We start from the raw sequence: 25,270 nt of genomic DNA on the forward strand, positions 1-25,270 counted from the left end.
AGGGCACTTAGGGCTTATCTACGCTACCCGCTGGATTGGCGGGCAGCGATGGATCCTGCGGGGGGTTGATTTATTGCGTCTAGTATCGACTTGGGTACTCCACCAGAACGAGGAGTGCAAGTGGAGTCGACGGGAAAGTGTCAGCTGTCGACTTACCGCACTGAAGACACCGCGGTAAGTAGATCTAAGTACGTCAACTTCAGTTACGCTATTCACGTAGCTGAAGGTGCGTATCTTAAATCGACCCCGCGTGGTAGTGTAGACAAGCCCTTATATCAGCTGGAACATAGCTGTAGTGTGTACACTGATAATTCGGTCCATGTACGTTGCTTTACATTGACCTAACTCTAATGTAGACCAACCCTAAAATAACATGTATGAATGTTACTTAAAATGTCATCTGTATATGAGACACTGATGAAAGGTAAGAAAGCATATGCTTGATTTAATAATTTTAATTAGATTAACTGACCTTTAATAAGTAAGCAATAACATAAGAAAGTGTAGTTACAGCAGAATACATTCTCACCATGAGTATAGCAAAGCCAAGGGTCTGTAACCACTCACCCTATATAGCGTTCCCTATATTTCTTATGTCTTAACTGCAGGATTAGCCTGGGTGATCAGCACCCAGGTTAGCCTAGCCTGGAGTGAGCTGTAACATTGCAATGCCATACCTGAATTACTCTGGCCTCACTGGTGCTGTACTTCCACGCGTCTCTAGGACTTCAGGGTAAAATATCCCATGGGTCTAGGTGCTGCAATAAACTGAGATGCTCTATGATTCTTCCCCATTTAATTGTAGAACTTTTTTGTCCTTCTAGGCACAAGGGAGGAATTGTGGAAAGGCACTAGAAGACTATTACCACTTGAGTGATTTAGCCTGTGTCATCACTGAAAAGTGGGTGGGTTATCAGCCCAAGTGACCATGAAACCTAGACTCTAACCCCTTTGCTCAGCTGAGCCAGCTAGCATGGCTTGAAAGTACCGCTAAACTTGGGTGAGAGAATTCTGTGTGTGGATGGGAGTGGAGACGGGGGTTAAGGGCATCATCATGGAAAGAGCTCAGGCTAACTGCAGTAAAGACATATCTAGTGTATCCATTCTATCTGAAGCTTGTCTTCATTAGCCCTTTCTTTTTTTTTAACCTTAATATGTTTGTAAAGGCTGATATGGACATTCCCCAATTTTATTCCAGGCTATAGTTGTTTTTTCTTTACCCTAGGTTGATCCCTAGCTATGGTTAAGGTTGCCTAAATGTTTTTATCATCATCCTGTTCTGGACACAGTGCTTTCAGCTTTACTGATTAAAATTTTCCTGCAGGGATAAATGTCCAAAGGTGTATTTATGCACATAGTGAATGTGTACATCTCCCGAAGTGTATGTTGAATGAGGTAGGACTCCATTCTACATGAAAAATGGTGTATAGACACTCTCAATAGAGAAGCATAAAGGGGGGCCGATTGAGGAATGGCTTGGTAAATGGCAGCACAGGTATCTTTCACCCTGGCTGGTAGGCTCAATCCATAGATTAATAGGGGTCTAGTAATTGTTTTCATACTCTTGTGTAGCTGTTGCCCGTGTCCTATCTGTAATACAGTATAGAAATAGTTGATGAGCTAACATTACAGTAATGTTGGTTTATGTATTTAATATGGGGTTTTTTTGTCCTGATTTTGCTCACTGCTCTAGTACATTACAATGACTGTCCCCTAATGAAGAGAGATGGAAACTTCTCCCTCTGGACCCTACCCTTGCCACTCTTTCAGTCAGAGGAGGACATTGGAGAATGACGTGCAATTCTCACTCCCCCGCTGGCTGACTGTAGTGCCTGTACCATATTATCGCTTCCTGCCATCTCAAGGAGCTTGGAACAGAGCTTATAATGCCCGGTGACATCTTGACCTTCTACATGGAAGGAGGAAAAATCAAATCAGTGGTCACTTTTTTACAATTTTAATATTGTTTTGCTGTGCTATGTACTACAGTAAAGTAACTGAATTGGTAGTTTTAAAGGATCAAAACTTCTGTGTCCATAGCACTCTGTAGAGACGCTATTTTATTTGTATCATACATTCATTTTTTTAAACTATACACCACATATAACATCTCCCTTCCATGTGAAAACAAATGGTTGACAGCTAGCCCAACAAATAGTTTGGATTAGATATTCAAAAGAGCAAAGTGGCTTAGGAGCACAAATCCCTCTGACTTTCAATAGGCATTGTGCAGTCCTAAGTGATTTAGGGTCTTCTGAAAATACCATCCCTTGATATTGTGGACACTGTGGGCCAGATGTAGCCCAGATAAAGCCAGGTGCTGGAGATCCCCAGGCAGAAGACCATCAGGGTGAGTTTGTGGAGCTGAAATGTACCTAGAACCTCGTCTGCTGGGAAGGCTCTAACGGGCCAATTCAGCCTGAAATGTGGCATTGCTAGCTGAGAAGAGGGTATGGCCAGGACAACTGGGGGAGCACGCCTTCATCACAACACCTTAGGGGTTACTATGAAGCTTTGGTAGCAATCCATAGCTTACCCCCAAGACTCTGATGGAAAATCTTAACCAAGTGTGGCACCTTCAGGGTTAATCCTCACCCCATAGGGGCTAGGCTTGCACAAAGAGAACCTGACCATGTATGTTACATTGGACAGAAGCCCTAGCTGAACACAGCAAGCAGGGAGCAAACTATTTGCTCACCTCTACGTATAAAGAGGGGTTATGAAATAGGGGTAAAAGGGTCCAATCATGTAAATGGCAGAAAAACAAGGAGCTCTATAATGCAGTTCTTGGGTACCCGGAAGAAGGGGGCTGAAAGGGGGGGGCCTCTGAAGAGATAGGGATCTTCACCCCGTAGTCAAAGAACTAGATTGTACAACCTGTGAGCCTTCAAACATGGCCTTAAACCTTTAAGAGAGAAACTGTCTTGATGAATAGTTTTTTTTAATTGTTGGATCAAGTGTTTTCTGTTTCGTAGGTTTAGACTAGATTATATGATTTTCCTGGCTATGAATTTTATATTGATGATAATTAGCACCTCAACACTGTATGTTCAAAGAGCTTTGGAAATATTAACTATTGATGGCACAGGACCCATGACTACCCTATTAGCCATTACCAAATAGTAGTAGTAAAGACTACATTCAGTAAACATACAAGCCCATCACATACAGTAGATATACATAACAGAAAAGAATATAATGCTGCATTTTATTGTTTTAGTTATGCTAATAAATATATAACTAATACAAAATATATATCCTTAAATGTATTTGAATGCCTTCTAAGGCCAGATCCTACAAACAGATTCTTTGTGCCTCTGCAGAGCCCCACTGATCTGATTTACAGGACCAGGCCCCAAACATGTTGTCTATAATAACAGTATTACTAACCCAAGCATACAAAAATCATGAGATTGACTTAAAAATCATGACATTTTAAAATAATAATAAACAGTTGGATTTTTTTTTTGTTTGCTTTCTGGTTTTTGAGCCATTGGCATAATCTTTGGCCCTGCTTTCCTTTGCAATCATGACGGCTAGAAACTTACTTTAAAGAGAGAAAGAGAGAGAGAAAATGGAGACTCTCTCATAATCACCTGTCTATGCAAGGTGGGGCTTTAAGATATGGCTCATGAGAATTGGCAAGTCTGTGTATCTAATAAAGAGATGACACTTTAGATCAAGGAGCATAAAAAAATAAAGGTAAGCACTGTACAAACATATGAAGACATGGTCCCCTATCAATGCTCCTTAAATATTATTGGACTCTGGACTTTGTAGTAAATGTGCAAAGCCTTCCATCATCTTCCTTCCCCTCCCCCCCATCCTTTCATTTAAAGGTTATTATCACAATAGAAACCATACTTTAAAAAGACAAATTTCTTTATCAGTTACTTATAGATTAGAATATTAAAGCTCGAAATAATTTTATAAAAACTACATTTCTCTTTGGATTAGGGTCCAATCTGGCACCTCTTATTCAGCCAGAACTCCCGCTGCAGCAAAACACTACTGGGAAATATTTAAATCTAAACAAAACAATTTTAATCACTTTATCTTAATTTCATGAAACTATTTCAACAAATATTGTGTTTTGTTAAGCTTTTCATAAACAGAACCTAAATTATCTTTAAGTAAATTAACCGCTAAATGTAATACTCTATACTTAATAAATTCTACTATGCCTAGGCAGAGAAGGGGAATGGACTTCCTGTTGAAGTCCATGGATATTACCATTAACTTCAGTGTGAGTACGATCAGATATAGAGATGCAATCATCTCAATTTCTGCAATGAAGTTATAATTTATCTTGTAATACTTACATTGAAGGATACAAAAGTTTCCCACTTTATTTTGGGCAAGGAAAATCTACATTTCAAGATGTCATGAAGGTACATAGGATCATCACTTTTTTTTTGTGACCTCTAGGATAAAATTGCAAAGGTGGGATGTCATTTAGTGTGAGGAAACACCTAACCAGCGTGGGTAAGCTGAGGACAGTGTGTCAATTGTGAATTTATTTATCTTGGTTTCAAAAGAACAAAATCTACATTGTAGATTACTGGTAGCTAAACGAAATGTTGTGAAGCACAGCTGGTTTTTGCAGTGTTTGAAAATGCATCCAAGTCAAGACCTGCAAATATTTGCTGGGAAGATATGGTAGGGTTTCCATTACTAGCAAAATAGCTGCGATAGCTTGAAAAAAGGGAGCAGGAATGAAAAAAGAAGAGTGCTGGACTGAGACTTTGTTGTACCTTATATTGAATATTAACAGCCAAATTATATTGTGTTACTATAACAAAACTTATAGTATTTTCACTATATGCTCCAGATAGTGTTTCCCTGTAATTGAAAGAAATGGAGAGAATATTCTCTGGTATTCTTCTGTGACTCTACATGGCCTTAGGATGAACATAACAGTATGTAACAAAATGTCAAGGAAAACAACAGATAGGTAAATAACCACTGAAATAGTAACCTCAAAATCCTGCACTGTAATATCAATGAATGTGCATCAAGTAATCTTTCACTTTGGAGGCTCTGAGGGTGAGAATATATCAAATTTAGCCTGGACACCCTATGCAAATTTGGAGGTTTGCCCACATATTTGTGTGGCGTTATGTTTGAAAATACACCCCTTAGCTTCTATATCTGCTTCATAAAGCAAAGTAATTTGTCATCCTTTATTAATACAAAATTTAATTGCGACACTTTTGCATTCAATTAGTTTCCAAACAAGAATATTTTGCTTGCATGTGACTTTTCCTCTTTTTTTTTTTTTTACACCAACTGATAACTATTTTACTCTTCTCTGCACATAAAAATGAAGCCATTTACTAGAAGGACCTTGGAGCCTGTTTTGACAAAGTATAATGGCACATTCAAAGACTGAATTGCTACAAATAGTAATGGGTATGTACACAACTCTTCCAAGGTTTTACAGTACTCAGGCTTATCAGTTTTAATCCTGTAACACCTAGATTATTCTTAAAATACAATGTTTATTTTTGGACCTTGTTTACAGCTTTCAATCTTTTAATAAAACCATATCTTACATAAACACTGTTAATGTACAAAATATAAGGCAGAGGACTAACAAAAAGGAACACATCAGATCAACTGGATCACTCACAAAGCCCTGGTTTACACACATTTTTATTGTAACAATTTAACTATTTTAGATAAGGATGTGGATTATTTTAACAATAATAGCTAAATTATACAGGAATAAGATATACTGGTATCTGCACCTGTATATGCTAAATTTTTCACACTGGAAGGCTGTACAGCTTTAACTATACTGGTTTCAAACCTATATAGTGAAAGTGGCACAAAAACTGTGTGTAGACAAGTGCTAAGGGTTATTTCACCTTGGGGACTGGGCCCTATGTTTAGACAGATTTCACTTGGGAGAAAGATCAGGGGTTCAAAAGTTAGAGGAAGGAAAGCCCACTGAGGAGGGTGGGATGGGAAGGAGGAAGGGAATGTGACGGCGCAGAAGGGATGGCACTTAATATTTTAAAACTGCTTCAGCAAAAGTTAAGTGTTAGGTACTGAATGCCCTACATCAAAAGGGAATTCAGTCTATAAACTTACTTTTTTGTTTCAGAGCCCATTAAGACTAGACTACAGCTGACATTCCACTCAATGCTATCATGTCACTTACCACAGGTCACCATAGGACCCTGCATTTTTTTTTTTTAAGTATTTGGAGTGGGTTTAAAAAAATCAATTTTATAATCTCAATACTAGAAAATAAAACAAATGCAATAAATAATATATCCAAAAATAAATGTCTCTGATTTCCCTTCCTACCCTAACCACTCTCCAATAGGCTGGTTCCACCCTCCAGTAACATTCTGTGGCACCCTTAGGTGCAGCATAATGTATGAGTGGGCTTCCAAAGAATAAACTTTCCAGGACCTAAAAAGGGAAGACGTTAATCTTCAGTTGTTTAAAAGGGTATCCTGTCAGGTTAAAAATAATATATTTTTACAAAAACAAATTTCTTTGCCTGTGATAGCAGTATCATCTTAAGATTCAGCCCTGCAACTCACCTTGCCCCTGCTACCCTGCAGAACAACACTGAACTCAGAGAGGTGTGGTGCAGGTGCCGCAGTGTACCTGTGAGCAGTGAACTATCCAATCAGGCTCATCCAGTTCAGTCTTGTTTCTATTCAATTTCTATGCATTAGCAGATTGCTGTAGTGTTTGATATGTACAATTTGCTAAGCATGTTTATTTTTAAAAAATTTCCACAGGGTTTTTTAAAATTACATGGAAATATTACTATTGGTCTCAAGTATTGCACAAGATTATAATTTTATAAAATTTTAAACTTGGATCAACTTTTATCTAATGGAATCCCTCTTGACACTGTCTACGCTAAACTTTGAAATGTTTGAAAACCAAAGCCCTAATCCTGCAGTGAGCTTCACTGATTTATTTATTTAGCATTTGAGTATTCACAGAGCCAAGCAATAGCGTTCTTAGTGGCCAAGTGGAGCTCTCGGAAACCATCGTTGAATTTGGTTAGTGGGCATTCCTCAACAATGTGTATCGTTTGATCTGCATCACAGCTACAGCGTGGATTGTCTCAAAGACCCCAATGGTGCCGGTTGGCTGTACAAAGTCCTTGCCCAGTTTGGAATCAGTTAAGAAGGACCCATTGACGATATGGCAGGTCGAAGCTGGAAGATGAGCAGTAGGGTCTATGATGAGGAACTGATTGGTGGTTGGTGTTAAGTACCAGTTTTCCCACCACAGGGACTCTGCTGTCGCATCCTTTCATGGCAGCCTCAACCACCATGGTGTTGCAATGAAAGACGTGTAGCTGGTGGGTTAAAAGGGTCATTGAACATACATTCTCAAGCAGCTCGCCAGCTGCAATCTCTCCTGATGTAAGGGGGAGCAATGTGCCTCAGAACTGGAAGTCATGGAAGATGAGTGGGTCAGAGAATTCCTGTGATAATGTGCATTGTTGAGTTGAGTTGCACATCAACAAGTTTGGTGTGTGTCAACTGACTCCATACTGGTGCACAGTACTCTGCTACTAAATACCAGATGGCAAGGGCTGAGGTCCTTAGTGTTGGAGCACCTACTCCCCATAAAGAACCAGACAGTTTGCTGAGAAGGTTGTTGCATGTCTTGACCTTTGCAGCTCTCTTGCTCAGGTGGCTTCTGTATGACAGTATTTGGTTGAGGGTCATCGGTCAAGGGTAAGTGAGCTCCATGGAGGCTCATGAGTCCAGCCATATGGAGCTTACTGCTGGACTGGGACTCCAAGTTGAAATAATTTTAAACACTCTTACAGCTAAATCAGTTTCAGATATGGTTTGGCAATGAACATAGGCAAAACCATGCAGAGTAATAATGACTATGCTAGATTTGATTTTTCCACCATGTCTGAGAACACGTGTCAGAGAGTATTACCCCCACCCTCAACCACTGTTGAACGTGACTGAACCTCTCCATGCTCATGAAGCAACTGAGTTCAGCACCATGGCATATTGGCCACTTATTGTGGAACACAGTCTAAAATGCAGAAAATTGCAATTAGTATCCCAAAATTTGCTAAGGGAGGATTCCTGGAACCCACCCTTATCCTTATTATCCTTATATGCTTGCTATCCTATACATTCCTTTTTTTTCCTTAATGAGGGGCTTTCTGTGCTCAAACTTCTTTACAAATGTAGCCTTTATTATCCCCATATTAAAGATGAGATAACTGAGGCACAGAAAAGCCCAAGTCCACAGAGTGGCAGAATATAGAATAAAGCCCAGGTCTTTTGACTCCCAGCCTTATATCAGCCAACTAGACTGACTAAACCATAGCTTCCTAACTGTTTTCTATTAACTCTCCTTCAGTCTTTGACACATTCCTTCCATGTAATTGACATGTCTACAGGCCCAACTGAATTTCAGTTATTATGTGATTATTACAACAGTTTCAAATCCAGTCTAGGTGGGACCTTAACCATGTTCTGTAATACCAGGTTATCAGATTAAAATCCCATCTGCACGACAGATTGGAATAGTTATAATCAGGTTCCCTGACTCAGAATTGTAGCTTACACAGGACCTGTCTCCTCAAATCACTCTCTGACCTCTCAATCACTCTACTTGTTTTGATTTGGTAACTATTGAATACTCTGTAATTAATACAACTGAATTAATGTTTCAATGACTAAACTCACACTTCTTTGCCTATGGTCAATATAAATCCCCATTTATCTGAGGGGAAAACTCATTACCATGGGCTGTGCAAACACATGAAGAAAAACAGTAGGTCAAAGTCTGGCCCTTCACTCTATCCCTCAGCCAGAGAAAACTGAACTATTAAATGCTTATATGTTAATTAACCTTTTTTAATGTACTTTTATACAGTTTTGACATTAGATTTGTTTTGAACAAATGCTTTTACCCTTACTGCTCATTACCTCCATTTTAATTGTTCCTCCTTTTGAAGTCAGTCTTTAATTTTGACCTCTCCATCATGCTTGACAATACACTGAGCAGAAAATTTTAATTTAATTGTAAGTTCTGTAAAGAGAAACTCTGTACTAATAGAAAAAACTGTTACTGCAATAGAAATGTTCCTACTAGTGGCAAGGGAGATCTAGGAAAATGACAGGCCAAGAAATGGACTAAGTTTGTTGTTGTTAAAGTCTTCTTTAATTAAAGTCACTTTTAATTATAAAAACTACATTGACCCTTATTCCTCAATTTCAATAGTGTTATCTAGTTGCTTTCCAAATTAACTAAAATTACATATGGTTTAAAGCTATCAACAAGAGCAAGGACCAATCATTCTCTGTCAACACAGGCACAATCATAGGCTAAGTTTAGAGCTGTCACCTTGCTCTCATTTGAAGAAGTGACACTGCAATTTCCTGAGTTCTACCGCCACCGTCCAAACCAGACATATACTCCAGCCTTTATCCCCAGAGAACTGGGGCAAAACAAAACAAAAAGGAGAGAGAGGTCGGGGGAAAAGGTTTTGTAGAAAGAAGTTCTAAAAACCTTCCTGGAGCGACCCCTCGGTGAGATCTGTGCGCCACGACAGCACTAGAGAAAAACGCGCTGAGAAATGGAAATCGCGCTCTCGGGCTTGCAGTTGCTTTGTGCGCCGCTGACCTGGCACGCGAGTGCGGTGTCGTTTGGGAGACAAAAGCTCCCCTGCCTTTTCTGGGGGTAACTACGAGCAGGGGCGCTGCAGGAGCAAGGGCTGCCTCACTCGAGCGAGCCCCTTTTCACACATCGGTGGAGCAGGGGAGCTAGTCACCGCGCACACAGCAGGCAGCTCTGCAGCCCCGAGGCGTCCGCGTGCAAACATGGCCGTGGCTGGCCAGCGAAACGCCTTCGGCGCGGGGAGGGGAAGCGCAGCTCCCAAAGACAGAGTTGCCTGTTGCTTGATGGTACCAAGCGGCAGCCGCCGTGGGGCGCAGGGAGTCATTTCCCCGCCTCTCACGCAAGGCCTCACTCATCCCACCACCACCCGGAATAACCCGCCGCACACACAGCGCCTCCGCCCGCCAGCGCAAACCACGAGACAGAGATGGGTCTGCTGCCGGGCTGGGCCGAGCCGCTTTGGCAGCAGCGGCGCGTAGGGACCTTGTTCCGGGCAGGGAACAGGGGGTTAGGCTCAGCCAGCGCCGCTGAGAAGTGGCTTTATGGGGGGGAGGGCGCGAGCGGCTCCGCTTCAGCTTCTTCCACACAGACGTATTTCAAATCTTAACGGCTGCTGCTCTGCCAGTTTTTGAATGAGGAAGCAGAGCAGTAGCAGGGCCCAGCGCTGCGCCACCTCCAGGGCTGACGGGGACTGAGGGGACTCTCGCCTGTTCAGCGGAGAACGCAGTTACCAATCTTGCCCCGCCCCCATCAGATGTGGGGGGAGGGGGGGCAGCCTCATAAACGTCTACAGCGGCCCTCCAGGCCCACCGCAAGCCCTACTCGCGTGGTGCATTTGGGGAGCTGTAGTTTTTCAGCCCTCCCCGCCCTTGCCGACGCTGCAATGATAGAAACTACAGCTCCCATGAGCCCCCTGAGGGGGGGGAGCCCGCATGCGCATTGCGGAGCGGAGCCGCAGGCTGGGTGCTGCTGTTGTTACATAGGAAACAGCTGAAAAGTCCCCACATGACAGTGGGGGAAGGAGGAAGCGGGGTGACCCGGGGGATGGACGTGGCTTTTACAGAGTGAGGCGCTTGGCCGCCGCAGGGAGACCCCCAGCAGCTTCGGGCCCCGACTCGAGTGGAGGGGGGCCGAGCGGAGATCTCGCTGTGCCCCTTGAAGGAGCCCTTGTTTGCCCTTGGGGGAGGGGTTGTGCCCCCTGTTGCGGGGGCTCTGTCTGCCGGGAGCCAGGGGGACGGAGGTGACCCTCAAGGGGAGGATCGTGCCCCCTGCAGGGGACGCTGCTTCTCTCAGGAGCGGCTGCTGATGGGGCAGGTTTAAATCCCTCCCTTGCAGCCAAGCGCACAGACAGCGGGGAAGTTTGATTCAGTCCGGGCGGCAGGGACGGATCCTGCTCCTCTGCCGGACAAAGGGGCGGCGCAGGCGGGTGAGGAGCCCGGGCGGGTCGGTGGCTTCCTCTGCTGGGATCGGGACACTGCTGGGGCAATGAACGGGTTCGCCCCCGAAGAGGTGACCCAGAGAGGGGGGGATGCTGTCGCCGCCACCGTCGTTGCTGCTGTTGTGGCCAATGCAGCCGCCACCGTGGAGGTGCCGGCGCCGGGGTTAGGTCCTGGCGCTGCCGCAGGTGCCGCCGCCGGTTCCGCAGGGCCCCCCGGTGGTGCTGGCCCTGGGGCTGGGCAGCTGTGCTGCCTGCGAGAGGAAGGTGAGAGGTGCAGCCGAGCCGCCGGTAACGCCAGCTTCAGCAAGAGGATCCAGAAGAGCATCTCACAGAAGAAGGTGAAGATCGAGCTGGACAAGAGCGTAAGTGACGGGAAACCCCCTCCCCAAGTCCGCTGCCGCTGCGCGCCTCTGGGGCAGAGGGAGGGTGCCCGGGGCCGGGCGTAAGGGGCAGTCAGGGCCGGCCGGTGAGTGAGTCCCCTCTCTTCCTGCAGTGCGCTCATCGTGGCAGGCGATCACGGCTACTCCTGCGGGGTCACCGGCCCCGAGCGCCCCCAAGGCAAGGAGATCCGCGACTGGTGGGAGCCCTCCCGTGTGGGGGTATCGGAGAAGCGCCTTGGGGCTTCTGTTATCGCTATTGACGGGACAATGTGTCTAAGGCGCCGCGTTGCAGCTCTCCGCGCAGGGCGCACTGCACAATAGCTCACCCCCTCTCCGGAGCCTTACTCCAGCCTCAAGAGTCACCCCTACAAAGGCTTAAACTACTTCCCCCTTCCGCGCCGCAGCGAGTGTGAGACTTCTGTGTTAAACGGTGTTGGGCTTTGCCCTTGGTACGGTCGGCTGACGCTGGAAGAGTGAGTGAAGCTTAAACTGCTTCTGCTCAGTGTAATGGGGGAGGAGGGGAAAGAGACTCCTGCTTTTTCTTCCTCTTCCCTTCTCCCTCCGGAAAAGTCAGGCTGGTATTCCAGAGGGAAGCTGTTTGTCCGGCTGCCCCCCTACTGCAGGAGAAGCTGGGGGCTGCACGTTCCCCCCGCCGCCCTTCCAGAGCAGGGACTCTGCACGTTTGTGTGGCTGACTCTAGTGAGGGCAGCACACTTGGCCGCTCCGCCGCGTGTTGTAATGCTGCGCGTCTCTCTTTGCCACCGTGTCTTCCGCTTGGCAGCCATCAGGCTCTTCGTAGTGCTCCTCTGTACGAGAAATCGCCACAAGCTTGTGTCACTGTGCGCAGGCAGGACAAGCCCCCGTCTCCATTCCCCAGTCTGCTGAGAAAGAAACACCCTTTGGTAGCAGATAGATTTCTAAGATTCGGAGCAGTGTTAATCTGCAGAGCAAATGTCTGCCGGCTTCCTTCCCTAATGAATACTGAAATGCACGAGTATTTGAAAAGGCGATTTATTTTTACTTGACACAGCAGAAGTGTTAAGAGATGCTGGCCCAAAAAGGGGCTTCTAATATGCTTGTTACAGTTACCACCCTCAAGAGATTGTGTAAACTCATGGGAAAAATGGGTTTGGGAAAAATGGTTGCTAATTTGTATTTGTGCTTCTGTTGGCGGTTGGGAGCTTTCTCTTTGAATCATGGTTTATGAGAGAGCTCTTGTGAAGTAAACTTAAGCGAACTCTAAATGGGCAAAGAAAGCTCTTTTGCATTAACAAAAGGAAAAGCTTAGGACTCCAATGTTTCGGTTTATATATATGTAAAGAAATTTCATTTAGGCCTCCAATTTGTTTTTATCAACCCAAATTTAACTTTCTAAGTGCTTGATTCCCACCCCCACAGCTCCAGTTGAAGCCAGTGGGAGCTACTGGTGCACATTAGCCCTATGTGTATGTATATATTTCCTCTATAAAAGAACTTCTTGCCAGATTTTTTCAAGTATTTAGGCACTTAACCTCAAAATGAGCTAATTCCTAGAAAAAGGAAATTAAAAAAAATAGATGTGTAAGTCCTTTATTTACAATGACTTTTCATGGACGGTGGAAGTAAAACTAAGGAAAGTGAGACTGCTGAAATCTTGCTTTTTTGTCCATTTAACAGAACTGCAAAGTAATTTTCATACCCCATTCCCTGCATTCTGATGAGTAATGTCAGAGGGCTGTACTTGGCTCTCTCTACAGCCTGTTAATACCAATTTTGAATTGACTCACTGCAGCAGTACAGTGATACAAGGAGTTTTCTAGGCCAAATGGGATGCAGTAAGTTATAGCATACCAAATTTTATCTTGTGGGTTCTGGTAGAAGCAGAATTCTTAAACTCTAGTTAATGTCACCAGAACCTCTTGATGGATATACTTCATGGTAAATTACTGCAACGTGTAATTTGCATTATTATGTATTTCCTGGATGTTAGACTAGTGTGGAATTGTGTTTAAAACATACATTGCTACTTTTTTAGGCAAGACATCTTTATATTTGTGACTTCCACAAAAACTTAATTCAGAGTGTGCGAAACAGAAGAAAGAGAAAAGGCAGTGATGATGATGGTGACTCACCAGTGCAAGACATCGACACTCCAGAGGTAGCTGAATAGTTGTCCTGGCTATTGTCATGTAAAGCTTGTTCTTGATTGCTACCAAGTCTGTGTTAATGCAATTTTTTCCAATGTTAATTTGTTCAAGGGGCGGGAGAGAGCTCCTGTTTCACACACTTCATTAATATTTATGTAATATTTTAATATTTCTGTATTAGTTGTAATATAATTATATATTCTAAGATATTAAAATATATAATCTAATTGATAGATATGTTTTCATTTTGTTTTACACACAGTATTTTTCCCAGAAAGGAAAGTTGGAATTATATCTATACCAATTTTAACTTTGATAAAGATTTCTCCTTCATGACATTTTCTCCACAGATTCCCAGTGTAGGAGCCATGTGCTTAGCCATGCAGTAGCAGAACTATTTTTGAGTAGGAATTGGCAGTTAGAGGGCATACTTAATTCCCGTGATTCCTAACATTGCAGGAGATGGCAGATTAATGTAGGAAAATGGAGTTTAAAAGGCATTCATCTTGACTTGCTATGTTCTTCATTTAATAGATTCACAGATTCTAGGGCTGGAAGGGACCTCTAGAGGTCGAGTTCAGTCCCCTGCCCTCATGGCAGGACCAAATACTGTCTAGACCATCCCTGATAGACATTTATCTAACCTACTCTTAAATATCTCCAGAGATGGAGATTCCACAACCTCCTTAGGCAATTTATTCCAGTGTTTAGCCACCCTGACAGTTAGGAACTTTCTCCTAATGTCCAACCTAAACCCCCCTTGCTGCAGTTTAAGTCCATTGCATCTTGCTCTATCCTTAGAGGCTAAAATGAACAAGTTTTCTCCCTTCTGTTTATGACACCCTTTTAGATACCTGAAAACTGCTATCATATCCCCTCTCAGTCTTCTCTTTTCCAAACTAAACAAACCCAATTCTTTCAGCCTTCCTTCATAGGTCATGTTCTCTAGACCTTTAATCATTCTTGTTGCTCTTCTCTGGACCCTCCCCAATTTCTCCACCTCTTTCTTGAAATGCGGTGCCCAGAACTGGACACAATACTCCAGTTGAGGCCTAACGCAGAGTAGAGTGGAAGAATGACTTCTCGTGTCTTGCTCACAACACACCTGTTAATGCATCCCAGAATCATGTTTGCTTTTTTTGCAACAGCATCACACTGTCGACTCGTATTTAGCTTGTGGTCCACTATAACCCCTAGATCCCTTTCTGCCGTACTCCTTCCTAGACAGTCTCTTCCCATTCTGTATGTGTGAAACTGATTGTTCCTTCCTAAGTGGAGCACTTTGCATTTGTCTTTATTAAACTTCATCTTGTTTACCTCAGACCATTTCTCCAACTTGTCCAGATCATTTTGAATTATGACCCTATTCTCCAAAGCAGTTGCAATCCCTCCCAGTTTGGTATCATCTGCAAACTTAATAAGCGTACTTTCTATGCCAATATCTAAGTCGTTGATGAAGTTATTGAACAGAGCCGGTCCCAAAACAGACCCCTGCAGAACCCCACTTGTTATACCTTTCCAGCAGGATTGGGAACCATTAATAACTACTCTCTGAGTATGGTTATCCAGCCCGTTATGCACCCACCTTATAGTAGCCCAATCTAAGTTATATTTGCCTAGTTTATTGACAAGAATATCATGTGAGACCATATCAAATGCCTTACTAAAGTCTAGGTCAGGGGTCTCAAACTCGAATCACCAGGAGGGCCACATGAGGACTCGTACGTTGGCCCGAGGGCCGCATCACCCGCCTCCCGCTGTCCCTGGCCCTGCCCCCCCATTCCACCCCTGCCTGCGGGGTGCAGCAGGGGGCTCAGGGCAGGGGGTTGGGGTGCAGGAGGGGCATGGGGTGTGGCAGGGCCTCAGGGCAGGGTGTTGGGGTGCAGGAGGGAGTGCGGGGTGTGGCAGGAGGTTGGGGTGCAGGCAGGAGGCTCAGGGCAGGGAGTTGTGGTGCAGGAGGGGTTTGGGTTCTGGCCCGGCGCGGGTTACCTGGAGCGGCTCTGGGGTGGCAGGGGCGCGCATCGGGGCCAGGGTAGGCTCCCTGCTGGCCCCAGCCCCGTGCCACTCCGCTCCGGGAAGAGGCGGGCACCGTGTCCCTGCGGCCCAGAGGGGAGGGGGAGCAGAGAGCTCCCTGCGCTGCTCTTGCCTACAGGTACCTCCCCCGAAGCTCCCATTGGCCGCGGTTCCCTGTTCCCGGCCAATGGGAGTTTCAGGGGAGGTAACCACAGGCAACAGCAGTTCACGGAGCTCTCTGCGCCCCCTCTCCCCAGGGCCACAGGGACGCTTCCCGGAGCAGCGCGGGGCCCTCAACACCATGGGGTTGGCAAATCCGCAGGCCGGATCCAATGCCCTGAGGGGCCGGATCTGGCCCGGGGCGGGCAGCGGGGAGCTGGCAGGCCGCAGGGAAGAACCCTGCGGGCCGTGTGTTTGAGACCCCTGGTCTAGGTATACCACATCCACCGCTTCTCCCTTATCCACAAGACTTGTTATCCTATCAAAGAAAGCTTATCAGATTGGTTTGACGTGATTTGTTCTTTACAAATCCATGCTGGATATTCCCTATCACCTTACCACCTTCCAAGTGTTTGCAGATGATTTCTTTAATTACTTGCTCCATTATCTTCCCTGGCACAGAAGTTAAACTAACTGGTCTGTACTTTCCTGGGTTGTTTTTATTTCCCTTTTTATAGATGGGTACTATATTTGCCCTTTTCCAGTTTTCTGGAATCTCTCCTGTCTCCCATGATTTTCAAAGATAATAGCTAGAGGCTTAGATACCTCCTTTATTAGATCCTTGAGTATTCTAGGATGCATTTCATCAGGCCCTGGTGACTTGCAGCCATCTAACTTTTCTAAGTGATTTTTAACTTGTTCTTTTTTTATTTTATCTTCCAAACCTAACCGCTTTCCATTAGCATTCACTATGTTAGGCATTCCTTCAGACTTCTTGGTGAAGACCGAAACAAAGACGTCATTAAGCATCTCTGCCATTTCCAAGTTTCCTGTTACTGTTTCTCCCTCCTCACTGAGCAGTGGGCCTACACTGCCCTTGATCTTCCTCTTGCTTCTAATGTATTGATAAAAAGTCATCTTGTTTCCCTTTATTCCTGTAGCTAGTTTGAGCTAATTTTGTGCCTTTGCCTTTCTAATCTTGCCCCTGCATTCCTGTGTTGTTTGCCTATATTCATCCTTTGTAATTTGTCCAAGTTTCCATTTTTTATATGACTCCTTTTTATTTTTTTAGATCATGCAAGATCTTGTGGTTAAGCCAAGCTGGTCTTTTGCCACATTTTCTTTCTTTCCTACCCAGCGGAATAGCTTGCTTTTGGGCCCTTAATAGTATCCCTTTGAAATACTGCCAACTCTCCTCAGTTGTTTTTCCTTGATTCCCATGGGACCTTACCTATCAGCTCTCTGAGCTTACCAGAATCTGCCTTCCTGAAATCCGTTGTCTCTATTTTCCTGTACTCCCTTCTACTCTTCCTTAGAATTGTGAACTCTATGATTTCATGATCACTTTCATCCAAGCTGCCTTCCACTTTCAAATTCTCAATGAGTTCCTCCCTGTTTGTTAAAATCAAATCTGGAACTGCTTCCCCCAGTAGCTTTTTCAACCTTCTGAAATAAAAAGTTTTCTGCAATGCAGTCCAAGAACCAGGGCTGGCTCCAGCATTTCTGTCGCCCCAAGCAAAAAAAAAAAGCCGCGATCGGCGGCAGCAGTTCAGCAGCAGGTCCTTCCAGTTCAGCAGCAGGTCCTTCGCTCCTAGAGGGAGTGAGGGACCTGCCGCCCCCAAATTGCCACAGGTGCCACCCCTCTCCCTTGGCCGCCCCAAGCACCTGCTTGTTAAGCTGGTGCCTAGAGCCGGCCCTACCAAGAACTTATTGGATAGTCTGTGCTCTGCTGTGTTATTATCCCAACATATACACCTCTACCTTGATATAATGCGACCCGATATAACACAAATTCGGCTATAATGCGGTAAAGCAGTGCTCCGGGGGGGCGGGGCTCAGTGCTCCGGTGGATCAAAGCAAGTTCAATATAACGCGGTTTCACCTATAACATGGTAAGATTTTTTTGGCTCCCGAGGACAGCGTTATATTGAGGTAGAGGTGTATCTGGATAGTTGAAGTCCCCCATCACCACCAAATCTTGAGCTTTGGATGATTTTGTTAGTTGTTTAAAAAAAGCCTCATCCACCTCTTCCATCTGGTTAGGTGGCCTGTACTAGACTCCTAGCATGGCATCACCCTTGTTTTTTACCCCTTTTAGCCTAACCCAGAGACTTTCAACACTTCCGTCTCCTAGGTCCATCTCCACCTCAGTCCAAGTGTGTACATTATTAATATATAAGGCAACACCTCCTCCCTTTTTCTCCCGTCTATCCTTCAGATGGGCATTACCTGGGAAAGTGCACTCAGCTGGAGGCTGTGATGCCTGTGAGACTTTCTCCAAAAGGCCCCCAAAAGCACTTTTAAGACCCTGCTTCAGAACTTGCTCCTTCAAGTGTTGTTGGCAATCCATATGTCCTGAGGGGGTATGTCTACACTGCAATTAAACCCCTGTGGCTGGCCCTGACTTAAACAGGGCTGTTTAATTGCAGTGTAGACATTCGGGCTCAGAGGAGAATCCCAGAGCCCAGGTTCCAGACCGGACCCCAACATCTGTACTGCAATTAAACAGCCCATAGCACGAGCCCCGCAAGCCCAAGTCAGCTGACATGGTTCAGCTGCAGGTGTTTAATAGCAGTGTAGACATACCCAAAGTGTCTTCAGGCATTAGTAGTATGGCAAAGATCTTAGACTGAAAGAGGGCAGCTCCCTTTTGTCGTTTTTGCTGAGTCCTGTTTCTCTTCTTTGTAAGATCCATTCATCAGTTAATAGAAAATTTTATCTAAAATTGCCTTTTCATCCACACTCCTGCATCGCATAGATGACTCCACAGTGCTCATGGAACCATAGAATTGATATACTCAGAAACTGATTTTTTTTGTTTTCCTGTGGAGTCTGCAGTTCTTGATGCAACTGATCTTGTGCTATGGATTTCTCTGGATCATAAAAAGCAAGTCCCTTGCCAGACTGCTGCAGCTGCACTTCCAAAAGAAGTCTAGGTCAGGAACACATCTGAAGAGCCTCAGTTGTCAACTCTTGACAACACCAGAGTTTCTTACCCAGGTTTTCCTCATATGGGTATCATGCATCTTAGATGTGTGTGGCTGTATGTTCTTCCACTTGTTACATCAGTGGCCTCTTGAATACGAAATCAAGGGTCCTCCTAGAATGCCTTGGCCTCCACCTGAGTTCTCAGGACCAGTAGTTCTTTGTAGTGGCTTCTGCACATTTTCACTGATGGAAAAGGTATCCCCAGCACTGCTAGCTTCTGGAACCTTGTGGAAAGCTTAATCTGCCTTTCTGCTCAGGTGAGGTAAAGGCTTCTCAAATCAAATACTGGTTTGGGGAATGGGACTCCCCTAGACAAATCAGATATAACTAGGGCCCTACCAAATTCATGATCCATTTTGGTTAGTTTCACAGTCATAAGATTTTAAAAATGGTAAATGTCATTATTTCAGATATTTAAATCTGAAATTTCATGGTGTTGTAATTGTAAGGGTCCTGATCCAAAAAGGAGTTGTGGGGGAGTCGCAAGGTTATGGGGGGGGTGTTGGGGTACTACTGCCCTTACTTCTGCACTGCTGCTGGCAGCAACTGCCTTCAGAACTGGGCAGCTGGAGAGCGGCGGCTTCTGGCCGGGAGCCCAGCTCTGAAGGCAGAGCCACCGCCAGTAGCAGTGCAGAAGTAAGGATAGCATGGTACGGTATTGCGCTGCTGCCTGCAGAGCTGGGCGTTCGGCCAAGTAAGGGTGGCAATACTGCAACCCCCCCCCCCCCCCCAAATAACTTTGCAACCCTCCTGCAACTCCCTTTTGGGTCAGGACCCCCAATTTGAGAAACGCTGGTCTCATCTGTGAAATCTGTATAGTATAGGGTAAAAGCACACAAAAGACCATATTTCATGGGCTGTGACATGTTTTTCATGGCCGTGAATTTGGTAGGGCCCTAGATATAACACATAGACATCTGATTCTGGGAAGACGGGGCAAATGACACACCTCTTCACCATTCTTTGGTTATGGAGGAGCTGTGAGGCTGGCACCATTCTAAGCTTGGCCAGTTTCCAAGTGTGCAAGAGCTCGCCTACTTAGCCTAAAAACTATCATTAAGGTTGCTTCATAGTATTAAGTTAATCACTTCAAGTTCTCATGACAGCAAGATGTTGGTTTTGGAAGGGCAGTGTTGCAATCATTTTCACTTAGCAGGTCTTCTCAGTCAAACTATCTTCTCAGGGAGGTTACTGCTACTTAATCTCCTACAGTAGGGCTGTGTGGTGATCAAGTCAGAAAAGAGGAAAAAGGGGTTTCTTAATAGTAATGTTTGTTCTCTAGGTGGTGCCCTCTAAATAGATCTTCTGGGAATAGAGAAACTGAGGGAGCACTGGGCCGAGGTGTGGGTATTTATATCCGTGGCCTATGAAATGTAGGACTTAAGGAGATGCTAACTCCTGATGGACAAGTATCAGGGGGTAGCCGTGTTAGTCTGCATCTACAAAAACAACAAGGAGTCTGGTGGCACCTTAAAGACTAACAGATTTATTTGGGCATAAGCTTTCGTGAGTTAAAACCTCACTTCTTTGGATGCAATTCCCCTCAATTATCCTGATGGACAATAATTCTGTGGGACTCTGGCTATGCACATAACTACTACATTGTGGCTCTGTAGAGGCAATATATTCACAGATCATGAACAACTGTTCTCTTCTGCCACTCCAAACTAAAGAAACTTATAGCATGCTAGTTTTTTTCAGTCTCCTGTTGCACAGATGTTATGGCACAGCTGTACTATTTCTTGTACATCGTGTCTGCAAAGTTTTGACTAATGAAATACTACTATAAGGCATCCTGTGAGCACAGTTCTTGACCTTGCATTAATGATTGACTAGTATTATGCCTTTGCTTGGTCATATTAAAGTCAAACTATGAATGAAAAAATGAAACTGAGCTGAGTCCACAAATTAGTGCCAAATACGACTCTCCACACCTAAGAGGGAGAAAAGGTGTGATGGACATTCAGCACAGAAATAAGCCTTAACTCTACTTTTAAGTGTCTTTTGGGGAGAGGAGGGAAGATGAGTTCAAAACATTATTCTATGCTGAATGCCTACTAAAGGCTGGCTGGGTCAGCAGGATGATATTTAGCATATGCATATCCCAGAAGTGGAGAAACTAGGCTTCTGCCTTCAACTTAGTTTCCATACTTGTTTATTACTTCACCTTTTAAATCATAAGTACATTACGATTAATAACAAATTAATGCTCTCTTTAGCCCAGCTAACTTTAATGATATTCTTCTTCTTTTCTAGGTTGACTTATATCAGTTACAAGTAAACACACTTCGAAGGTACAAAAGACACTTCAAGTTACAGACCAGACCAGGACTTAACAAAGCACAGCTTGTTGAAGTACGTATGAATGTCTGTTCAGTAGCAGACAATGTAATTTACTATTACTTGTGGCTCTGGAAAATGTGATCCTTACCAACGTATTAGCATGAGTAGCATATTCTTGTCTTTAGTCAACTATAAAAGTTATCTATAATTGCCATAGTTAATATACCACTGCATTATAATCAGATTGTATCCTGCGCCACAAACTCTTCTCTTTGCATAAAGAGAACATGTGGATTGGATTGGAAAATAAAATGAAGTTACTTATCTAGTTTCCCCTCAATTATCTGGTCTTTCTGTCCCCAGCTCCTGAGCCAAGAGCACTCAGTTAAGAAAGAAAATCAAAAGTAAAAGCTCAGGTTAAAGGAAGGAAGTCAGGTTTAGAAGTAGGTACTCGGAAAGAATCCTGAAGTAGTTTATAGAATTGCAACACTGCTGTTCAGAAACATGTAGTTTAAGACAAACGGCCTAAATCTACACTCAGTTACCTCACTGCAAAACTATAGGCTTCAATGACACTGCACCTTTGCAGCTAAAGGCAGAATTAAGTCTTTTATTTTTGCAGTAAAGTTCTAGTATAGTTTAAAAGTACAATTAATAGAAATATGGGCCCAAGTAATAGTAACTTAATGTGAAATCTAGGCATCCGATTTCATGTCTCTTCTTGTAAGTGTGGAAACTTGCAAAACTAAGAGCCACAAAAATACAGAAGTATCTGTAAGTACAACAAAATGCTAGCATGTTTGCAAATTTCGGTCTTCTGAAAATATAATTTACTTGGTAAAAGATCAGTATTCTAGTCAAAACAAATCATTTAAAATGTGGCAAAGCTTTTACTTTAAAAAAAAATTGACTCCATTTTGCATTGCAAACACACAGATCTGGAATGCTATCTGAATCTTCATTGTGTTGTGTCTAGTTTTATGAAATGTTATGGTGAATTGCATTTGTGTGTAGGCATTTTGTAGATCTTTCCACCAATCAGTGTGGATTAAAGCCAAAATTCTTAAATGTATGCAAGAGGCTGGTCTGTAAAAGAACAGTATGTTGCCAACATTTTTGCAACGGCAAATATGAGTTTAAAATCAGCACTGTATATTCTCTTTGTATGCAACTTCAGACAAAGTATGAGCACTTATTAAATTGGAAGAAATGTGATTTGAAAGAACTGATTTAGTTGCATATCATAAAATACTTTATAACAGGAAGAATAAAACTATAAGCTACTATAAAACTCTGGTTAGTCTACAACCAACTTGTACTGTTCTGTATTGCCAGACTTCTGGGAAGAACAGTGCGGGCTAAAACTAGCTTTTGTTGCTTCTCCAGTGGCCATGAAGTGCCAGATTCAGTGTTTTAGAACCTCCTTCTTTCCAGAGGTGTCATCTGTGATTTCCCCAGCTGATCACCATTTATAGCAAACTTGGTTCTTGGGAATGATGCCAGGAAATTCTGAGCATGTTCATTGAGTCCCCAGATGTCCTAATGCAGTATGGATGCTTTAGTCAGTCAGCTAGAATTGAACTTTAAAGGTACACTGTCACTTAAACATCACCTCTCTAAATGATTAATTTACTGTCTTCACAAGTAACTGTTAAGATTACTGTAACTAAAAGATTAAGAGGCATTTTTTTGGTTTACTTTGTGCCTTTGACTAAACTTTGTGTAGTCATTTTCTCCTCCTCCTCCTCCTCCCCGGCATGTATAGGCATTTTTCACAGCAACAAGGGAGAGAGTGATATTACAAATCCACAGTAACTGGCAGAGGGAATTGTTTCTGCCACTGCTCCGTACTTAGATACATCTTGTAACCAACAGTCTTAAATTCATAAAGGGTAAAAAAAAATATTCAAAAGCAATTAAGTGAGGTAGGAGCCTTTTTTGAAAAATTTGACCAATTTAAATGGCCGTGACCAAAGCTGAACTTCACCCTTGCTGACTGCTCAGTTATTACATCTTCCTCTTTATAATCAGGTTAAAAAACCCATGGACAAGCTCATTAACCCCTCCAAAAATGATCAAGTGCAGGACCCTTCCAATATAATAATGATCCTGCATTTCCCATTTCTACTATTATATTCTACACTCAAGCACTGTACACACTCACGAGTACCTTTTGTGGACTCTTACCTCTCTTCTGAAAGGTCAGCTTTGTGTAGCTGAGAAAGCCATGGATTTCGCTGGATTGGGTCAATCTGCTGCAATTCATACTTTAGAGCAGGCCTGCACAACTCGTAAAGCAGCGAGGGCCATATTACTCCAAAGAAAATAGCTGAGGGCCGAAACCCCCCGGCCGTGCTGAAACAGGCCCCCCCCCCCCCCCAGGGCCACCCAGCCCCGCCGAACCCCGTCCCCCCCCCAGCGCCACCCAGTCCTGACCCCTAGCTCCGAGCCCAGCCCCTATGAGCTGAGATGCCCCCGACCCCATCCCCCAGCAGCCCTGACCCCCAGCTCCGAGTCCAGCCCCTCTGAGCCGGACACCCCCCTGACCGCCAGCCCCTCTGAGCCTGACACCCCCCGACCCCAGCCCCCCCCCAGCCCTGACCCCTAGCTCCGAGCCCAGCCCCTCTGAGCTAAGCACCCCTCGACCCCATCCCCCAGCAGCCCTGACCCCCAGCTCCGAGCACAGCTCCTCTGAGCCTGACACCCCCCTCGACCCCATCCCCCCGCAGCCCTGACCCCTAGCTCTGAGCCCAGCCCCTATGAGCTGAGCAGCCCCCGACCCCATCCCCCAGCAGCCCTGACCCCCAGCTCCAAGTCCAGCCCCTCTGAGCCGGACACCCCCCTGACCGCCAGCCCCTCTGAGCCTGACACCCCCCGACCCCAGCCCCCCCCAGCCCTGACCCCTAGCTCTGAGCCCAGCCCCTATGAGCTGAGCAGCCCCCGACCCCATCCCCCAGCAGCCCTGACCCCCAGCTCCGAGTCCAGCCCCTCTGAGCCGGACACGCCCCTGACTGCCAGCCCCTCTGAGCCTGACACCCCCTGACCCCAGCCCCCCCCCCCCCAGCCCTGACCCCTGGCTCCGAGCCCAGCGCCTCTGAGCCAGACACCCCCCTGACCCCATCCCCCCCCAGCCCTGACCTCAGCTCTGAGCCCAGCCCCTCTGAGCTGGACATCCCCCTGACCCCAGCCCCCATGAGCTGCAGCTCGAGCCCAGGCCGGGTGCCTCTCCCCTCGCTCGGACTTACTGGCTCTGCCTCGTGCCCAGCGCTTCCCGCCTCAGCAGCCCCGGAAGTGACGCTGGACGCCAGGCAGGAGGAGCGGGAGACGGAGACGGAGACGTGTGTGCGGGGGGAAGGCGACCTCAGCCCCGCGCGCCGCGCTCTGACCGCCCTGACAGTCAGAAGCGCGGCTGCTGGGTTCGCCCCCTGCCGGGGCAGGGGGGCCCGACCTCCCCCACCCCTGGGCAGGGGGCAAACCCAGCAGCCGCGCTTCTGACTGTCAGGGCGGTCAGAGCGCGGCGCGCGGGGCTGAGGTCGCCTTCCCCTCCCCCCCACCCTCCGGCAGGGGGCAAACCCGGCAGCCGCACTTCTGACTGTCAGGGCAGTCAGAGCGCGGCGCGCGGGGCTGTGAGGTCAGGCCCCCCGGGCAGGGGTTGAACCCGGAAACCGCCCCCCACCGCTTGCCCGCGGGCCGCATGTTGTGCAGGCCTGCTTTAGAGTACTGAAATGATTCAATGCCTAATCCTTGTGTGATCCAGACTGTTGGATGGAGGCAAAGTATTGATCCGTTTGATCAAATCTTTAAAAAGGGAATAGATGTCAACTCTGTGTTAATTCTGAATTTTAGTTCCCTTATCTACAAAATGTGAACTTGTTGATTGTATATAACCAAATGGCTATTTAATTTCCTTAAACTTTCTCTTTATAGATAATTGGTTGCCATTTCAGGACTATTCCAGTGAATGAAAAGGATACCTTAACATATTTCATCTACTCAGTGAAGAATGACAAGAACAAACCAGATCTAAAGATGGACAGTGGTGTTCACTAGGATGGAAAAAAATGGGACTAATACTCAAGTTGCAGATCTAAAGACTGTTTTTGACATGCAGAAGCTTTCTTTGTAACTTTTTTTTCAGAGAACTTGTCTCTGATTTTATTTTTCATGGTCTTGCTGACTCACTGAAAAACAACTTCCTCTAAAATGAGATTTCCTCAGCAAAAGTATTTTAAATAAATATTATTAATACTGTT

At 45.1% G+C, this 25,270-nt stretch overlaps 1 protein-coding gene across 2 annotated transcripts; it reads left to right on the forward strand.

The window, feature by feature from the left end:
- Nucleotides 1-3,196: 3,196 nt before the first annotated feature.
- Nucleotides 3,197-25,270, forward strand: SAP30 (Sin3A associated protein 30). Of its 2 annotated transcripts, XM_005300050.5 has the most exons (4): nt 3,197-11,430; nt 13,463-13,585; nt 20,991-21,089; nt 24,945-25,270. In XM_005300050.5, exons 1-4 carry the CDS (start codon nt 11,116-11,118, stop codon nt 25,065-25,067), a joined length of 660 nt encoding a protein of 219 aa, XP_005300107.2. In that variant the 5' UTR covers nt 3,197-11,115; the 3' UTR covers nt 25,068-25,270. The 2 variants fall into 2 exon arrangements, with proteins under 2 accessions (XP_005300107.2, XP_042698028.2); XM_042842094.2 differs by lacking the exon at nt 13,463-13,585.

This window comes from Chrysemys picta, chromosome 5, assembly GCF_011386835.1.
Source record: "Chrysemys picta bellii isolate R12L10 chromosome 5, ASM1138683v2, whole genome shotgun sequence".
Taxonomy (NCBI): Eukaryota; Metazoa; Chordata; order Testudines; family Emydidae; genus Chrysemys; species Chrysemys picta.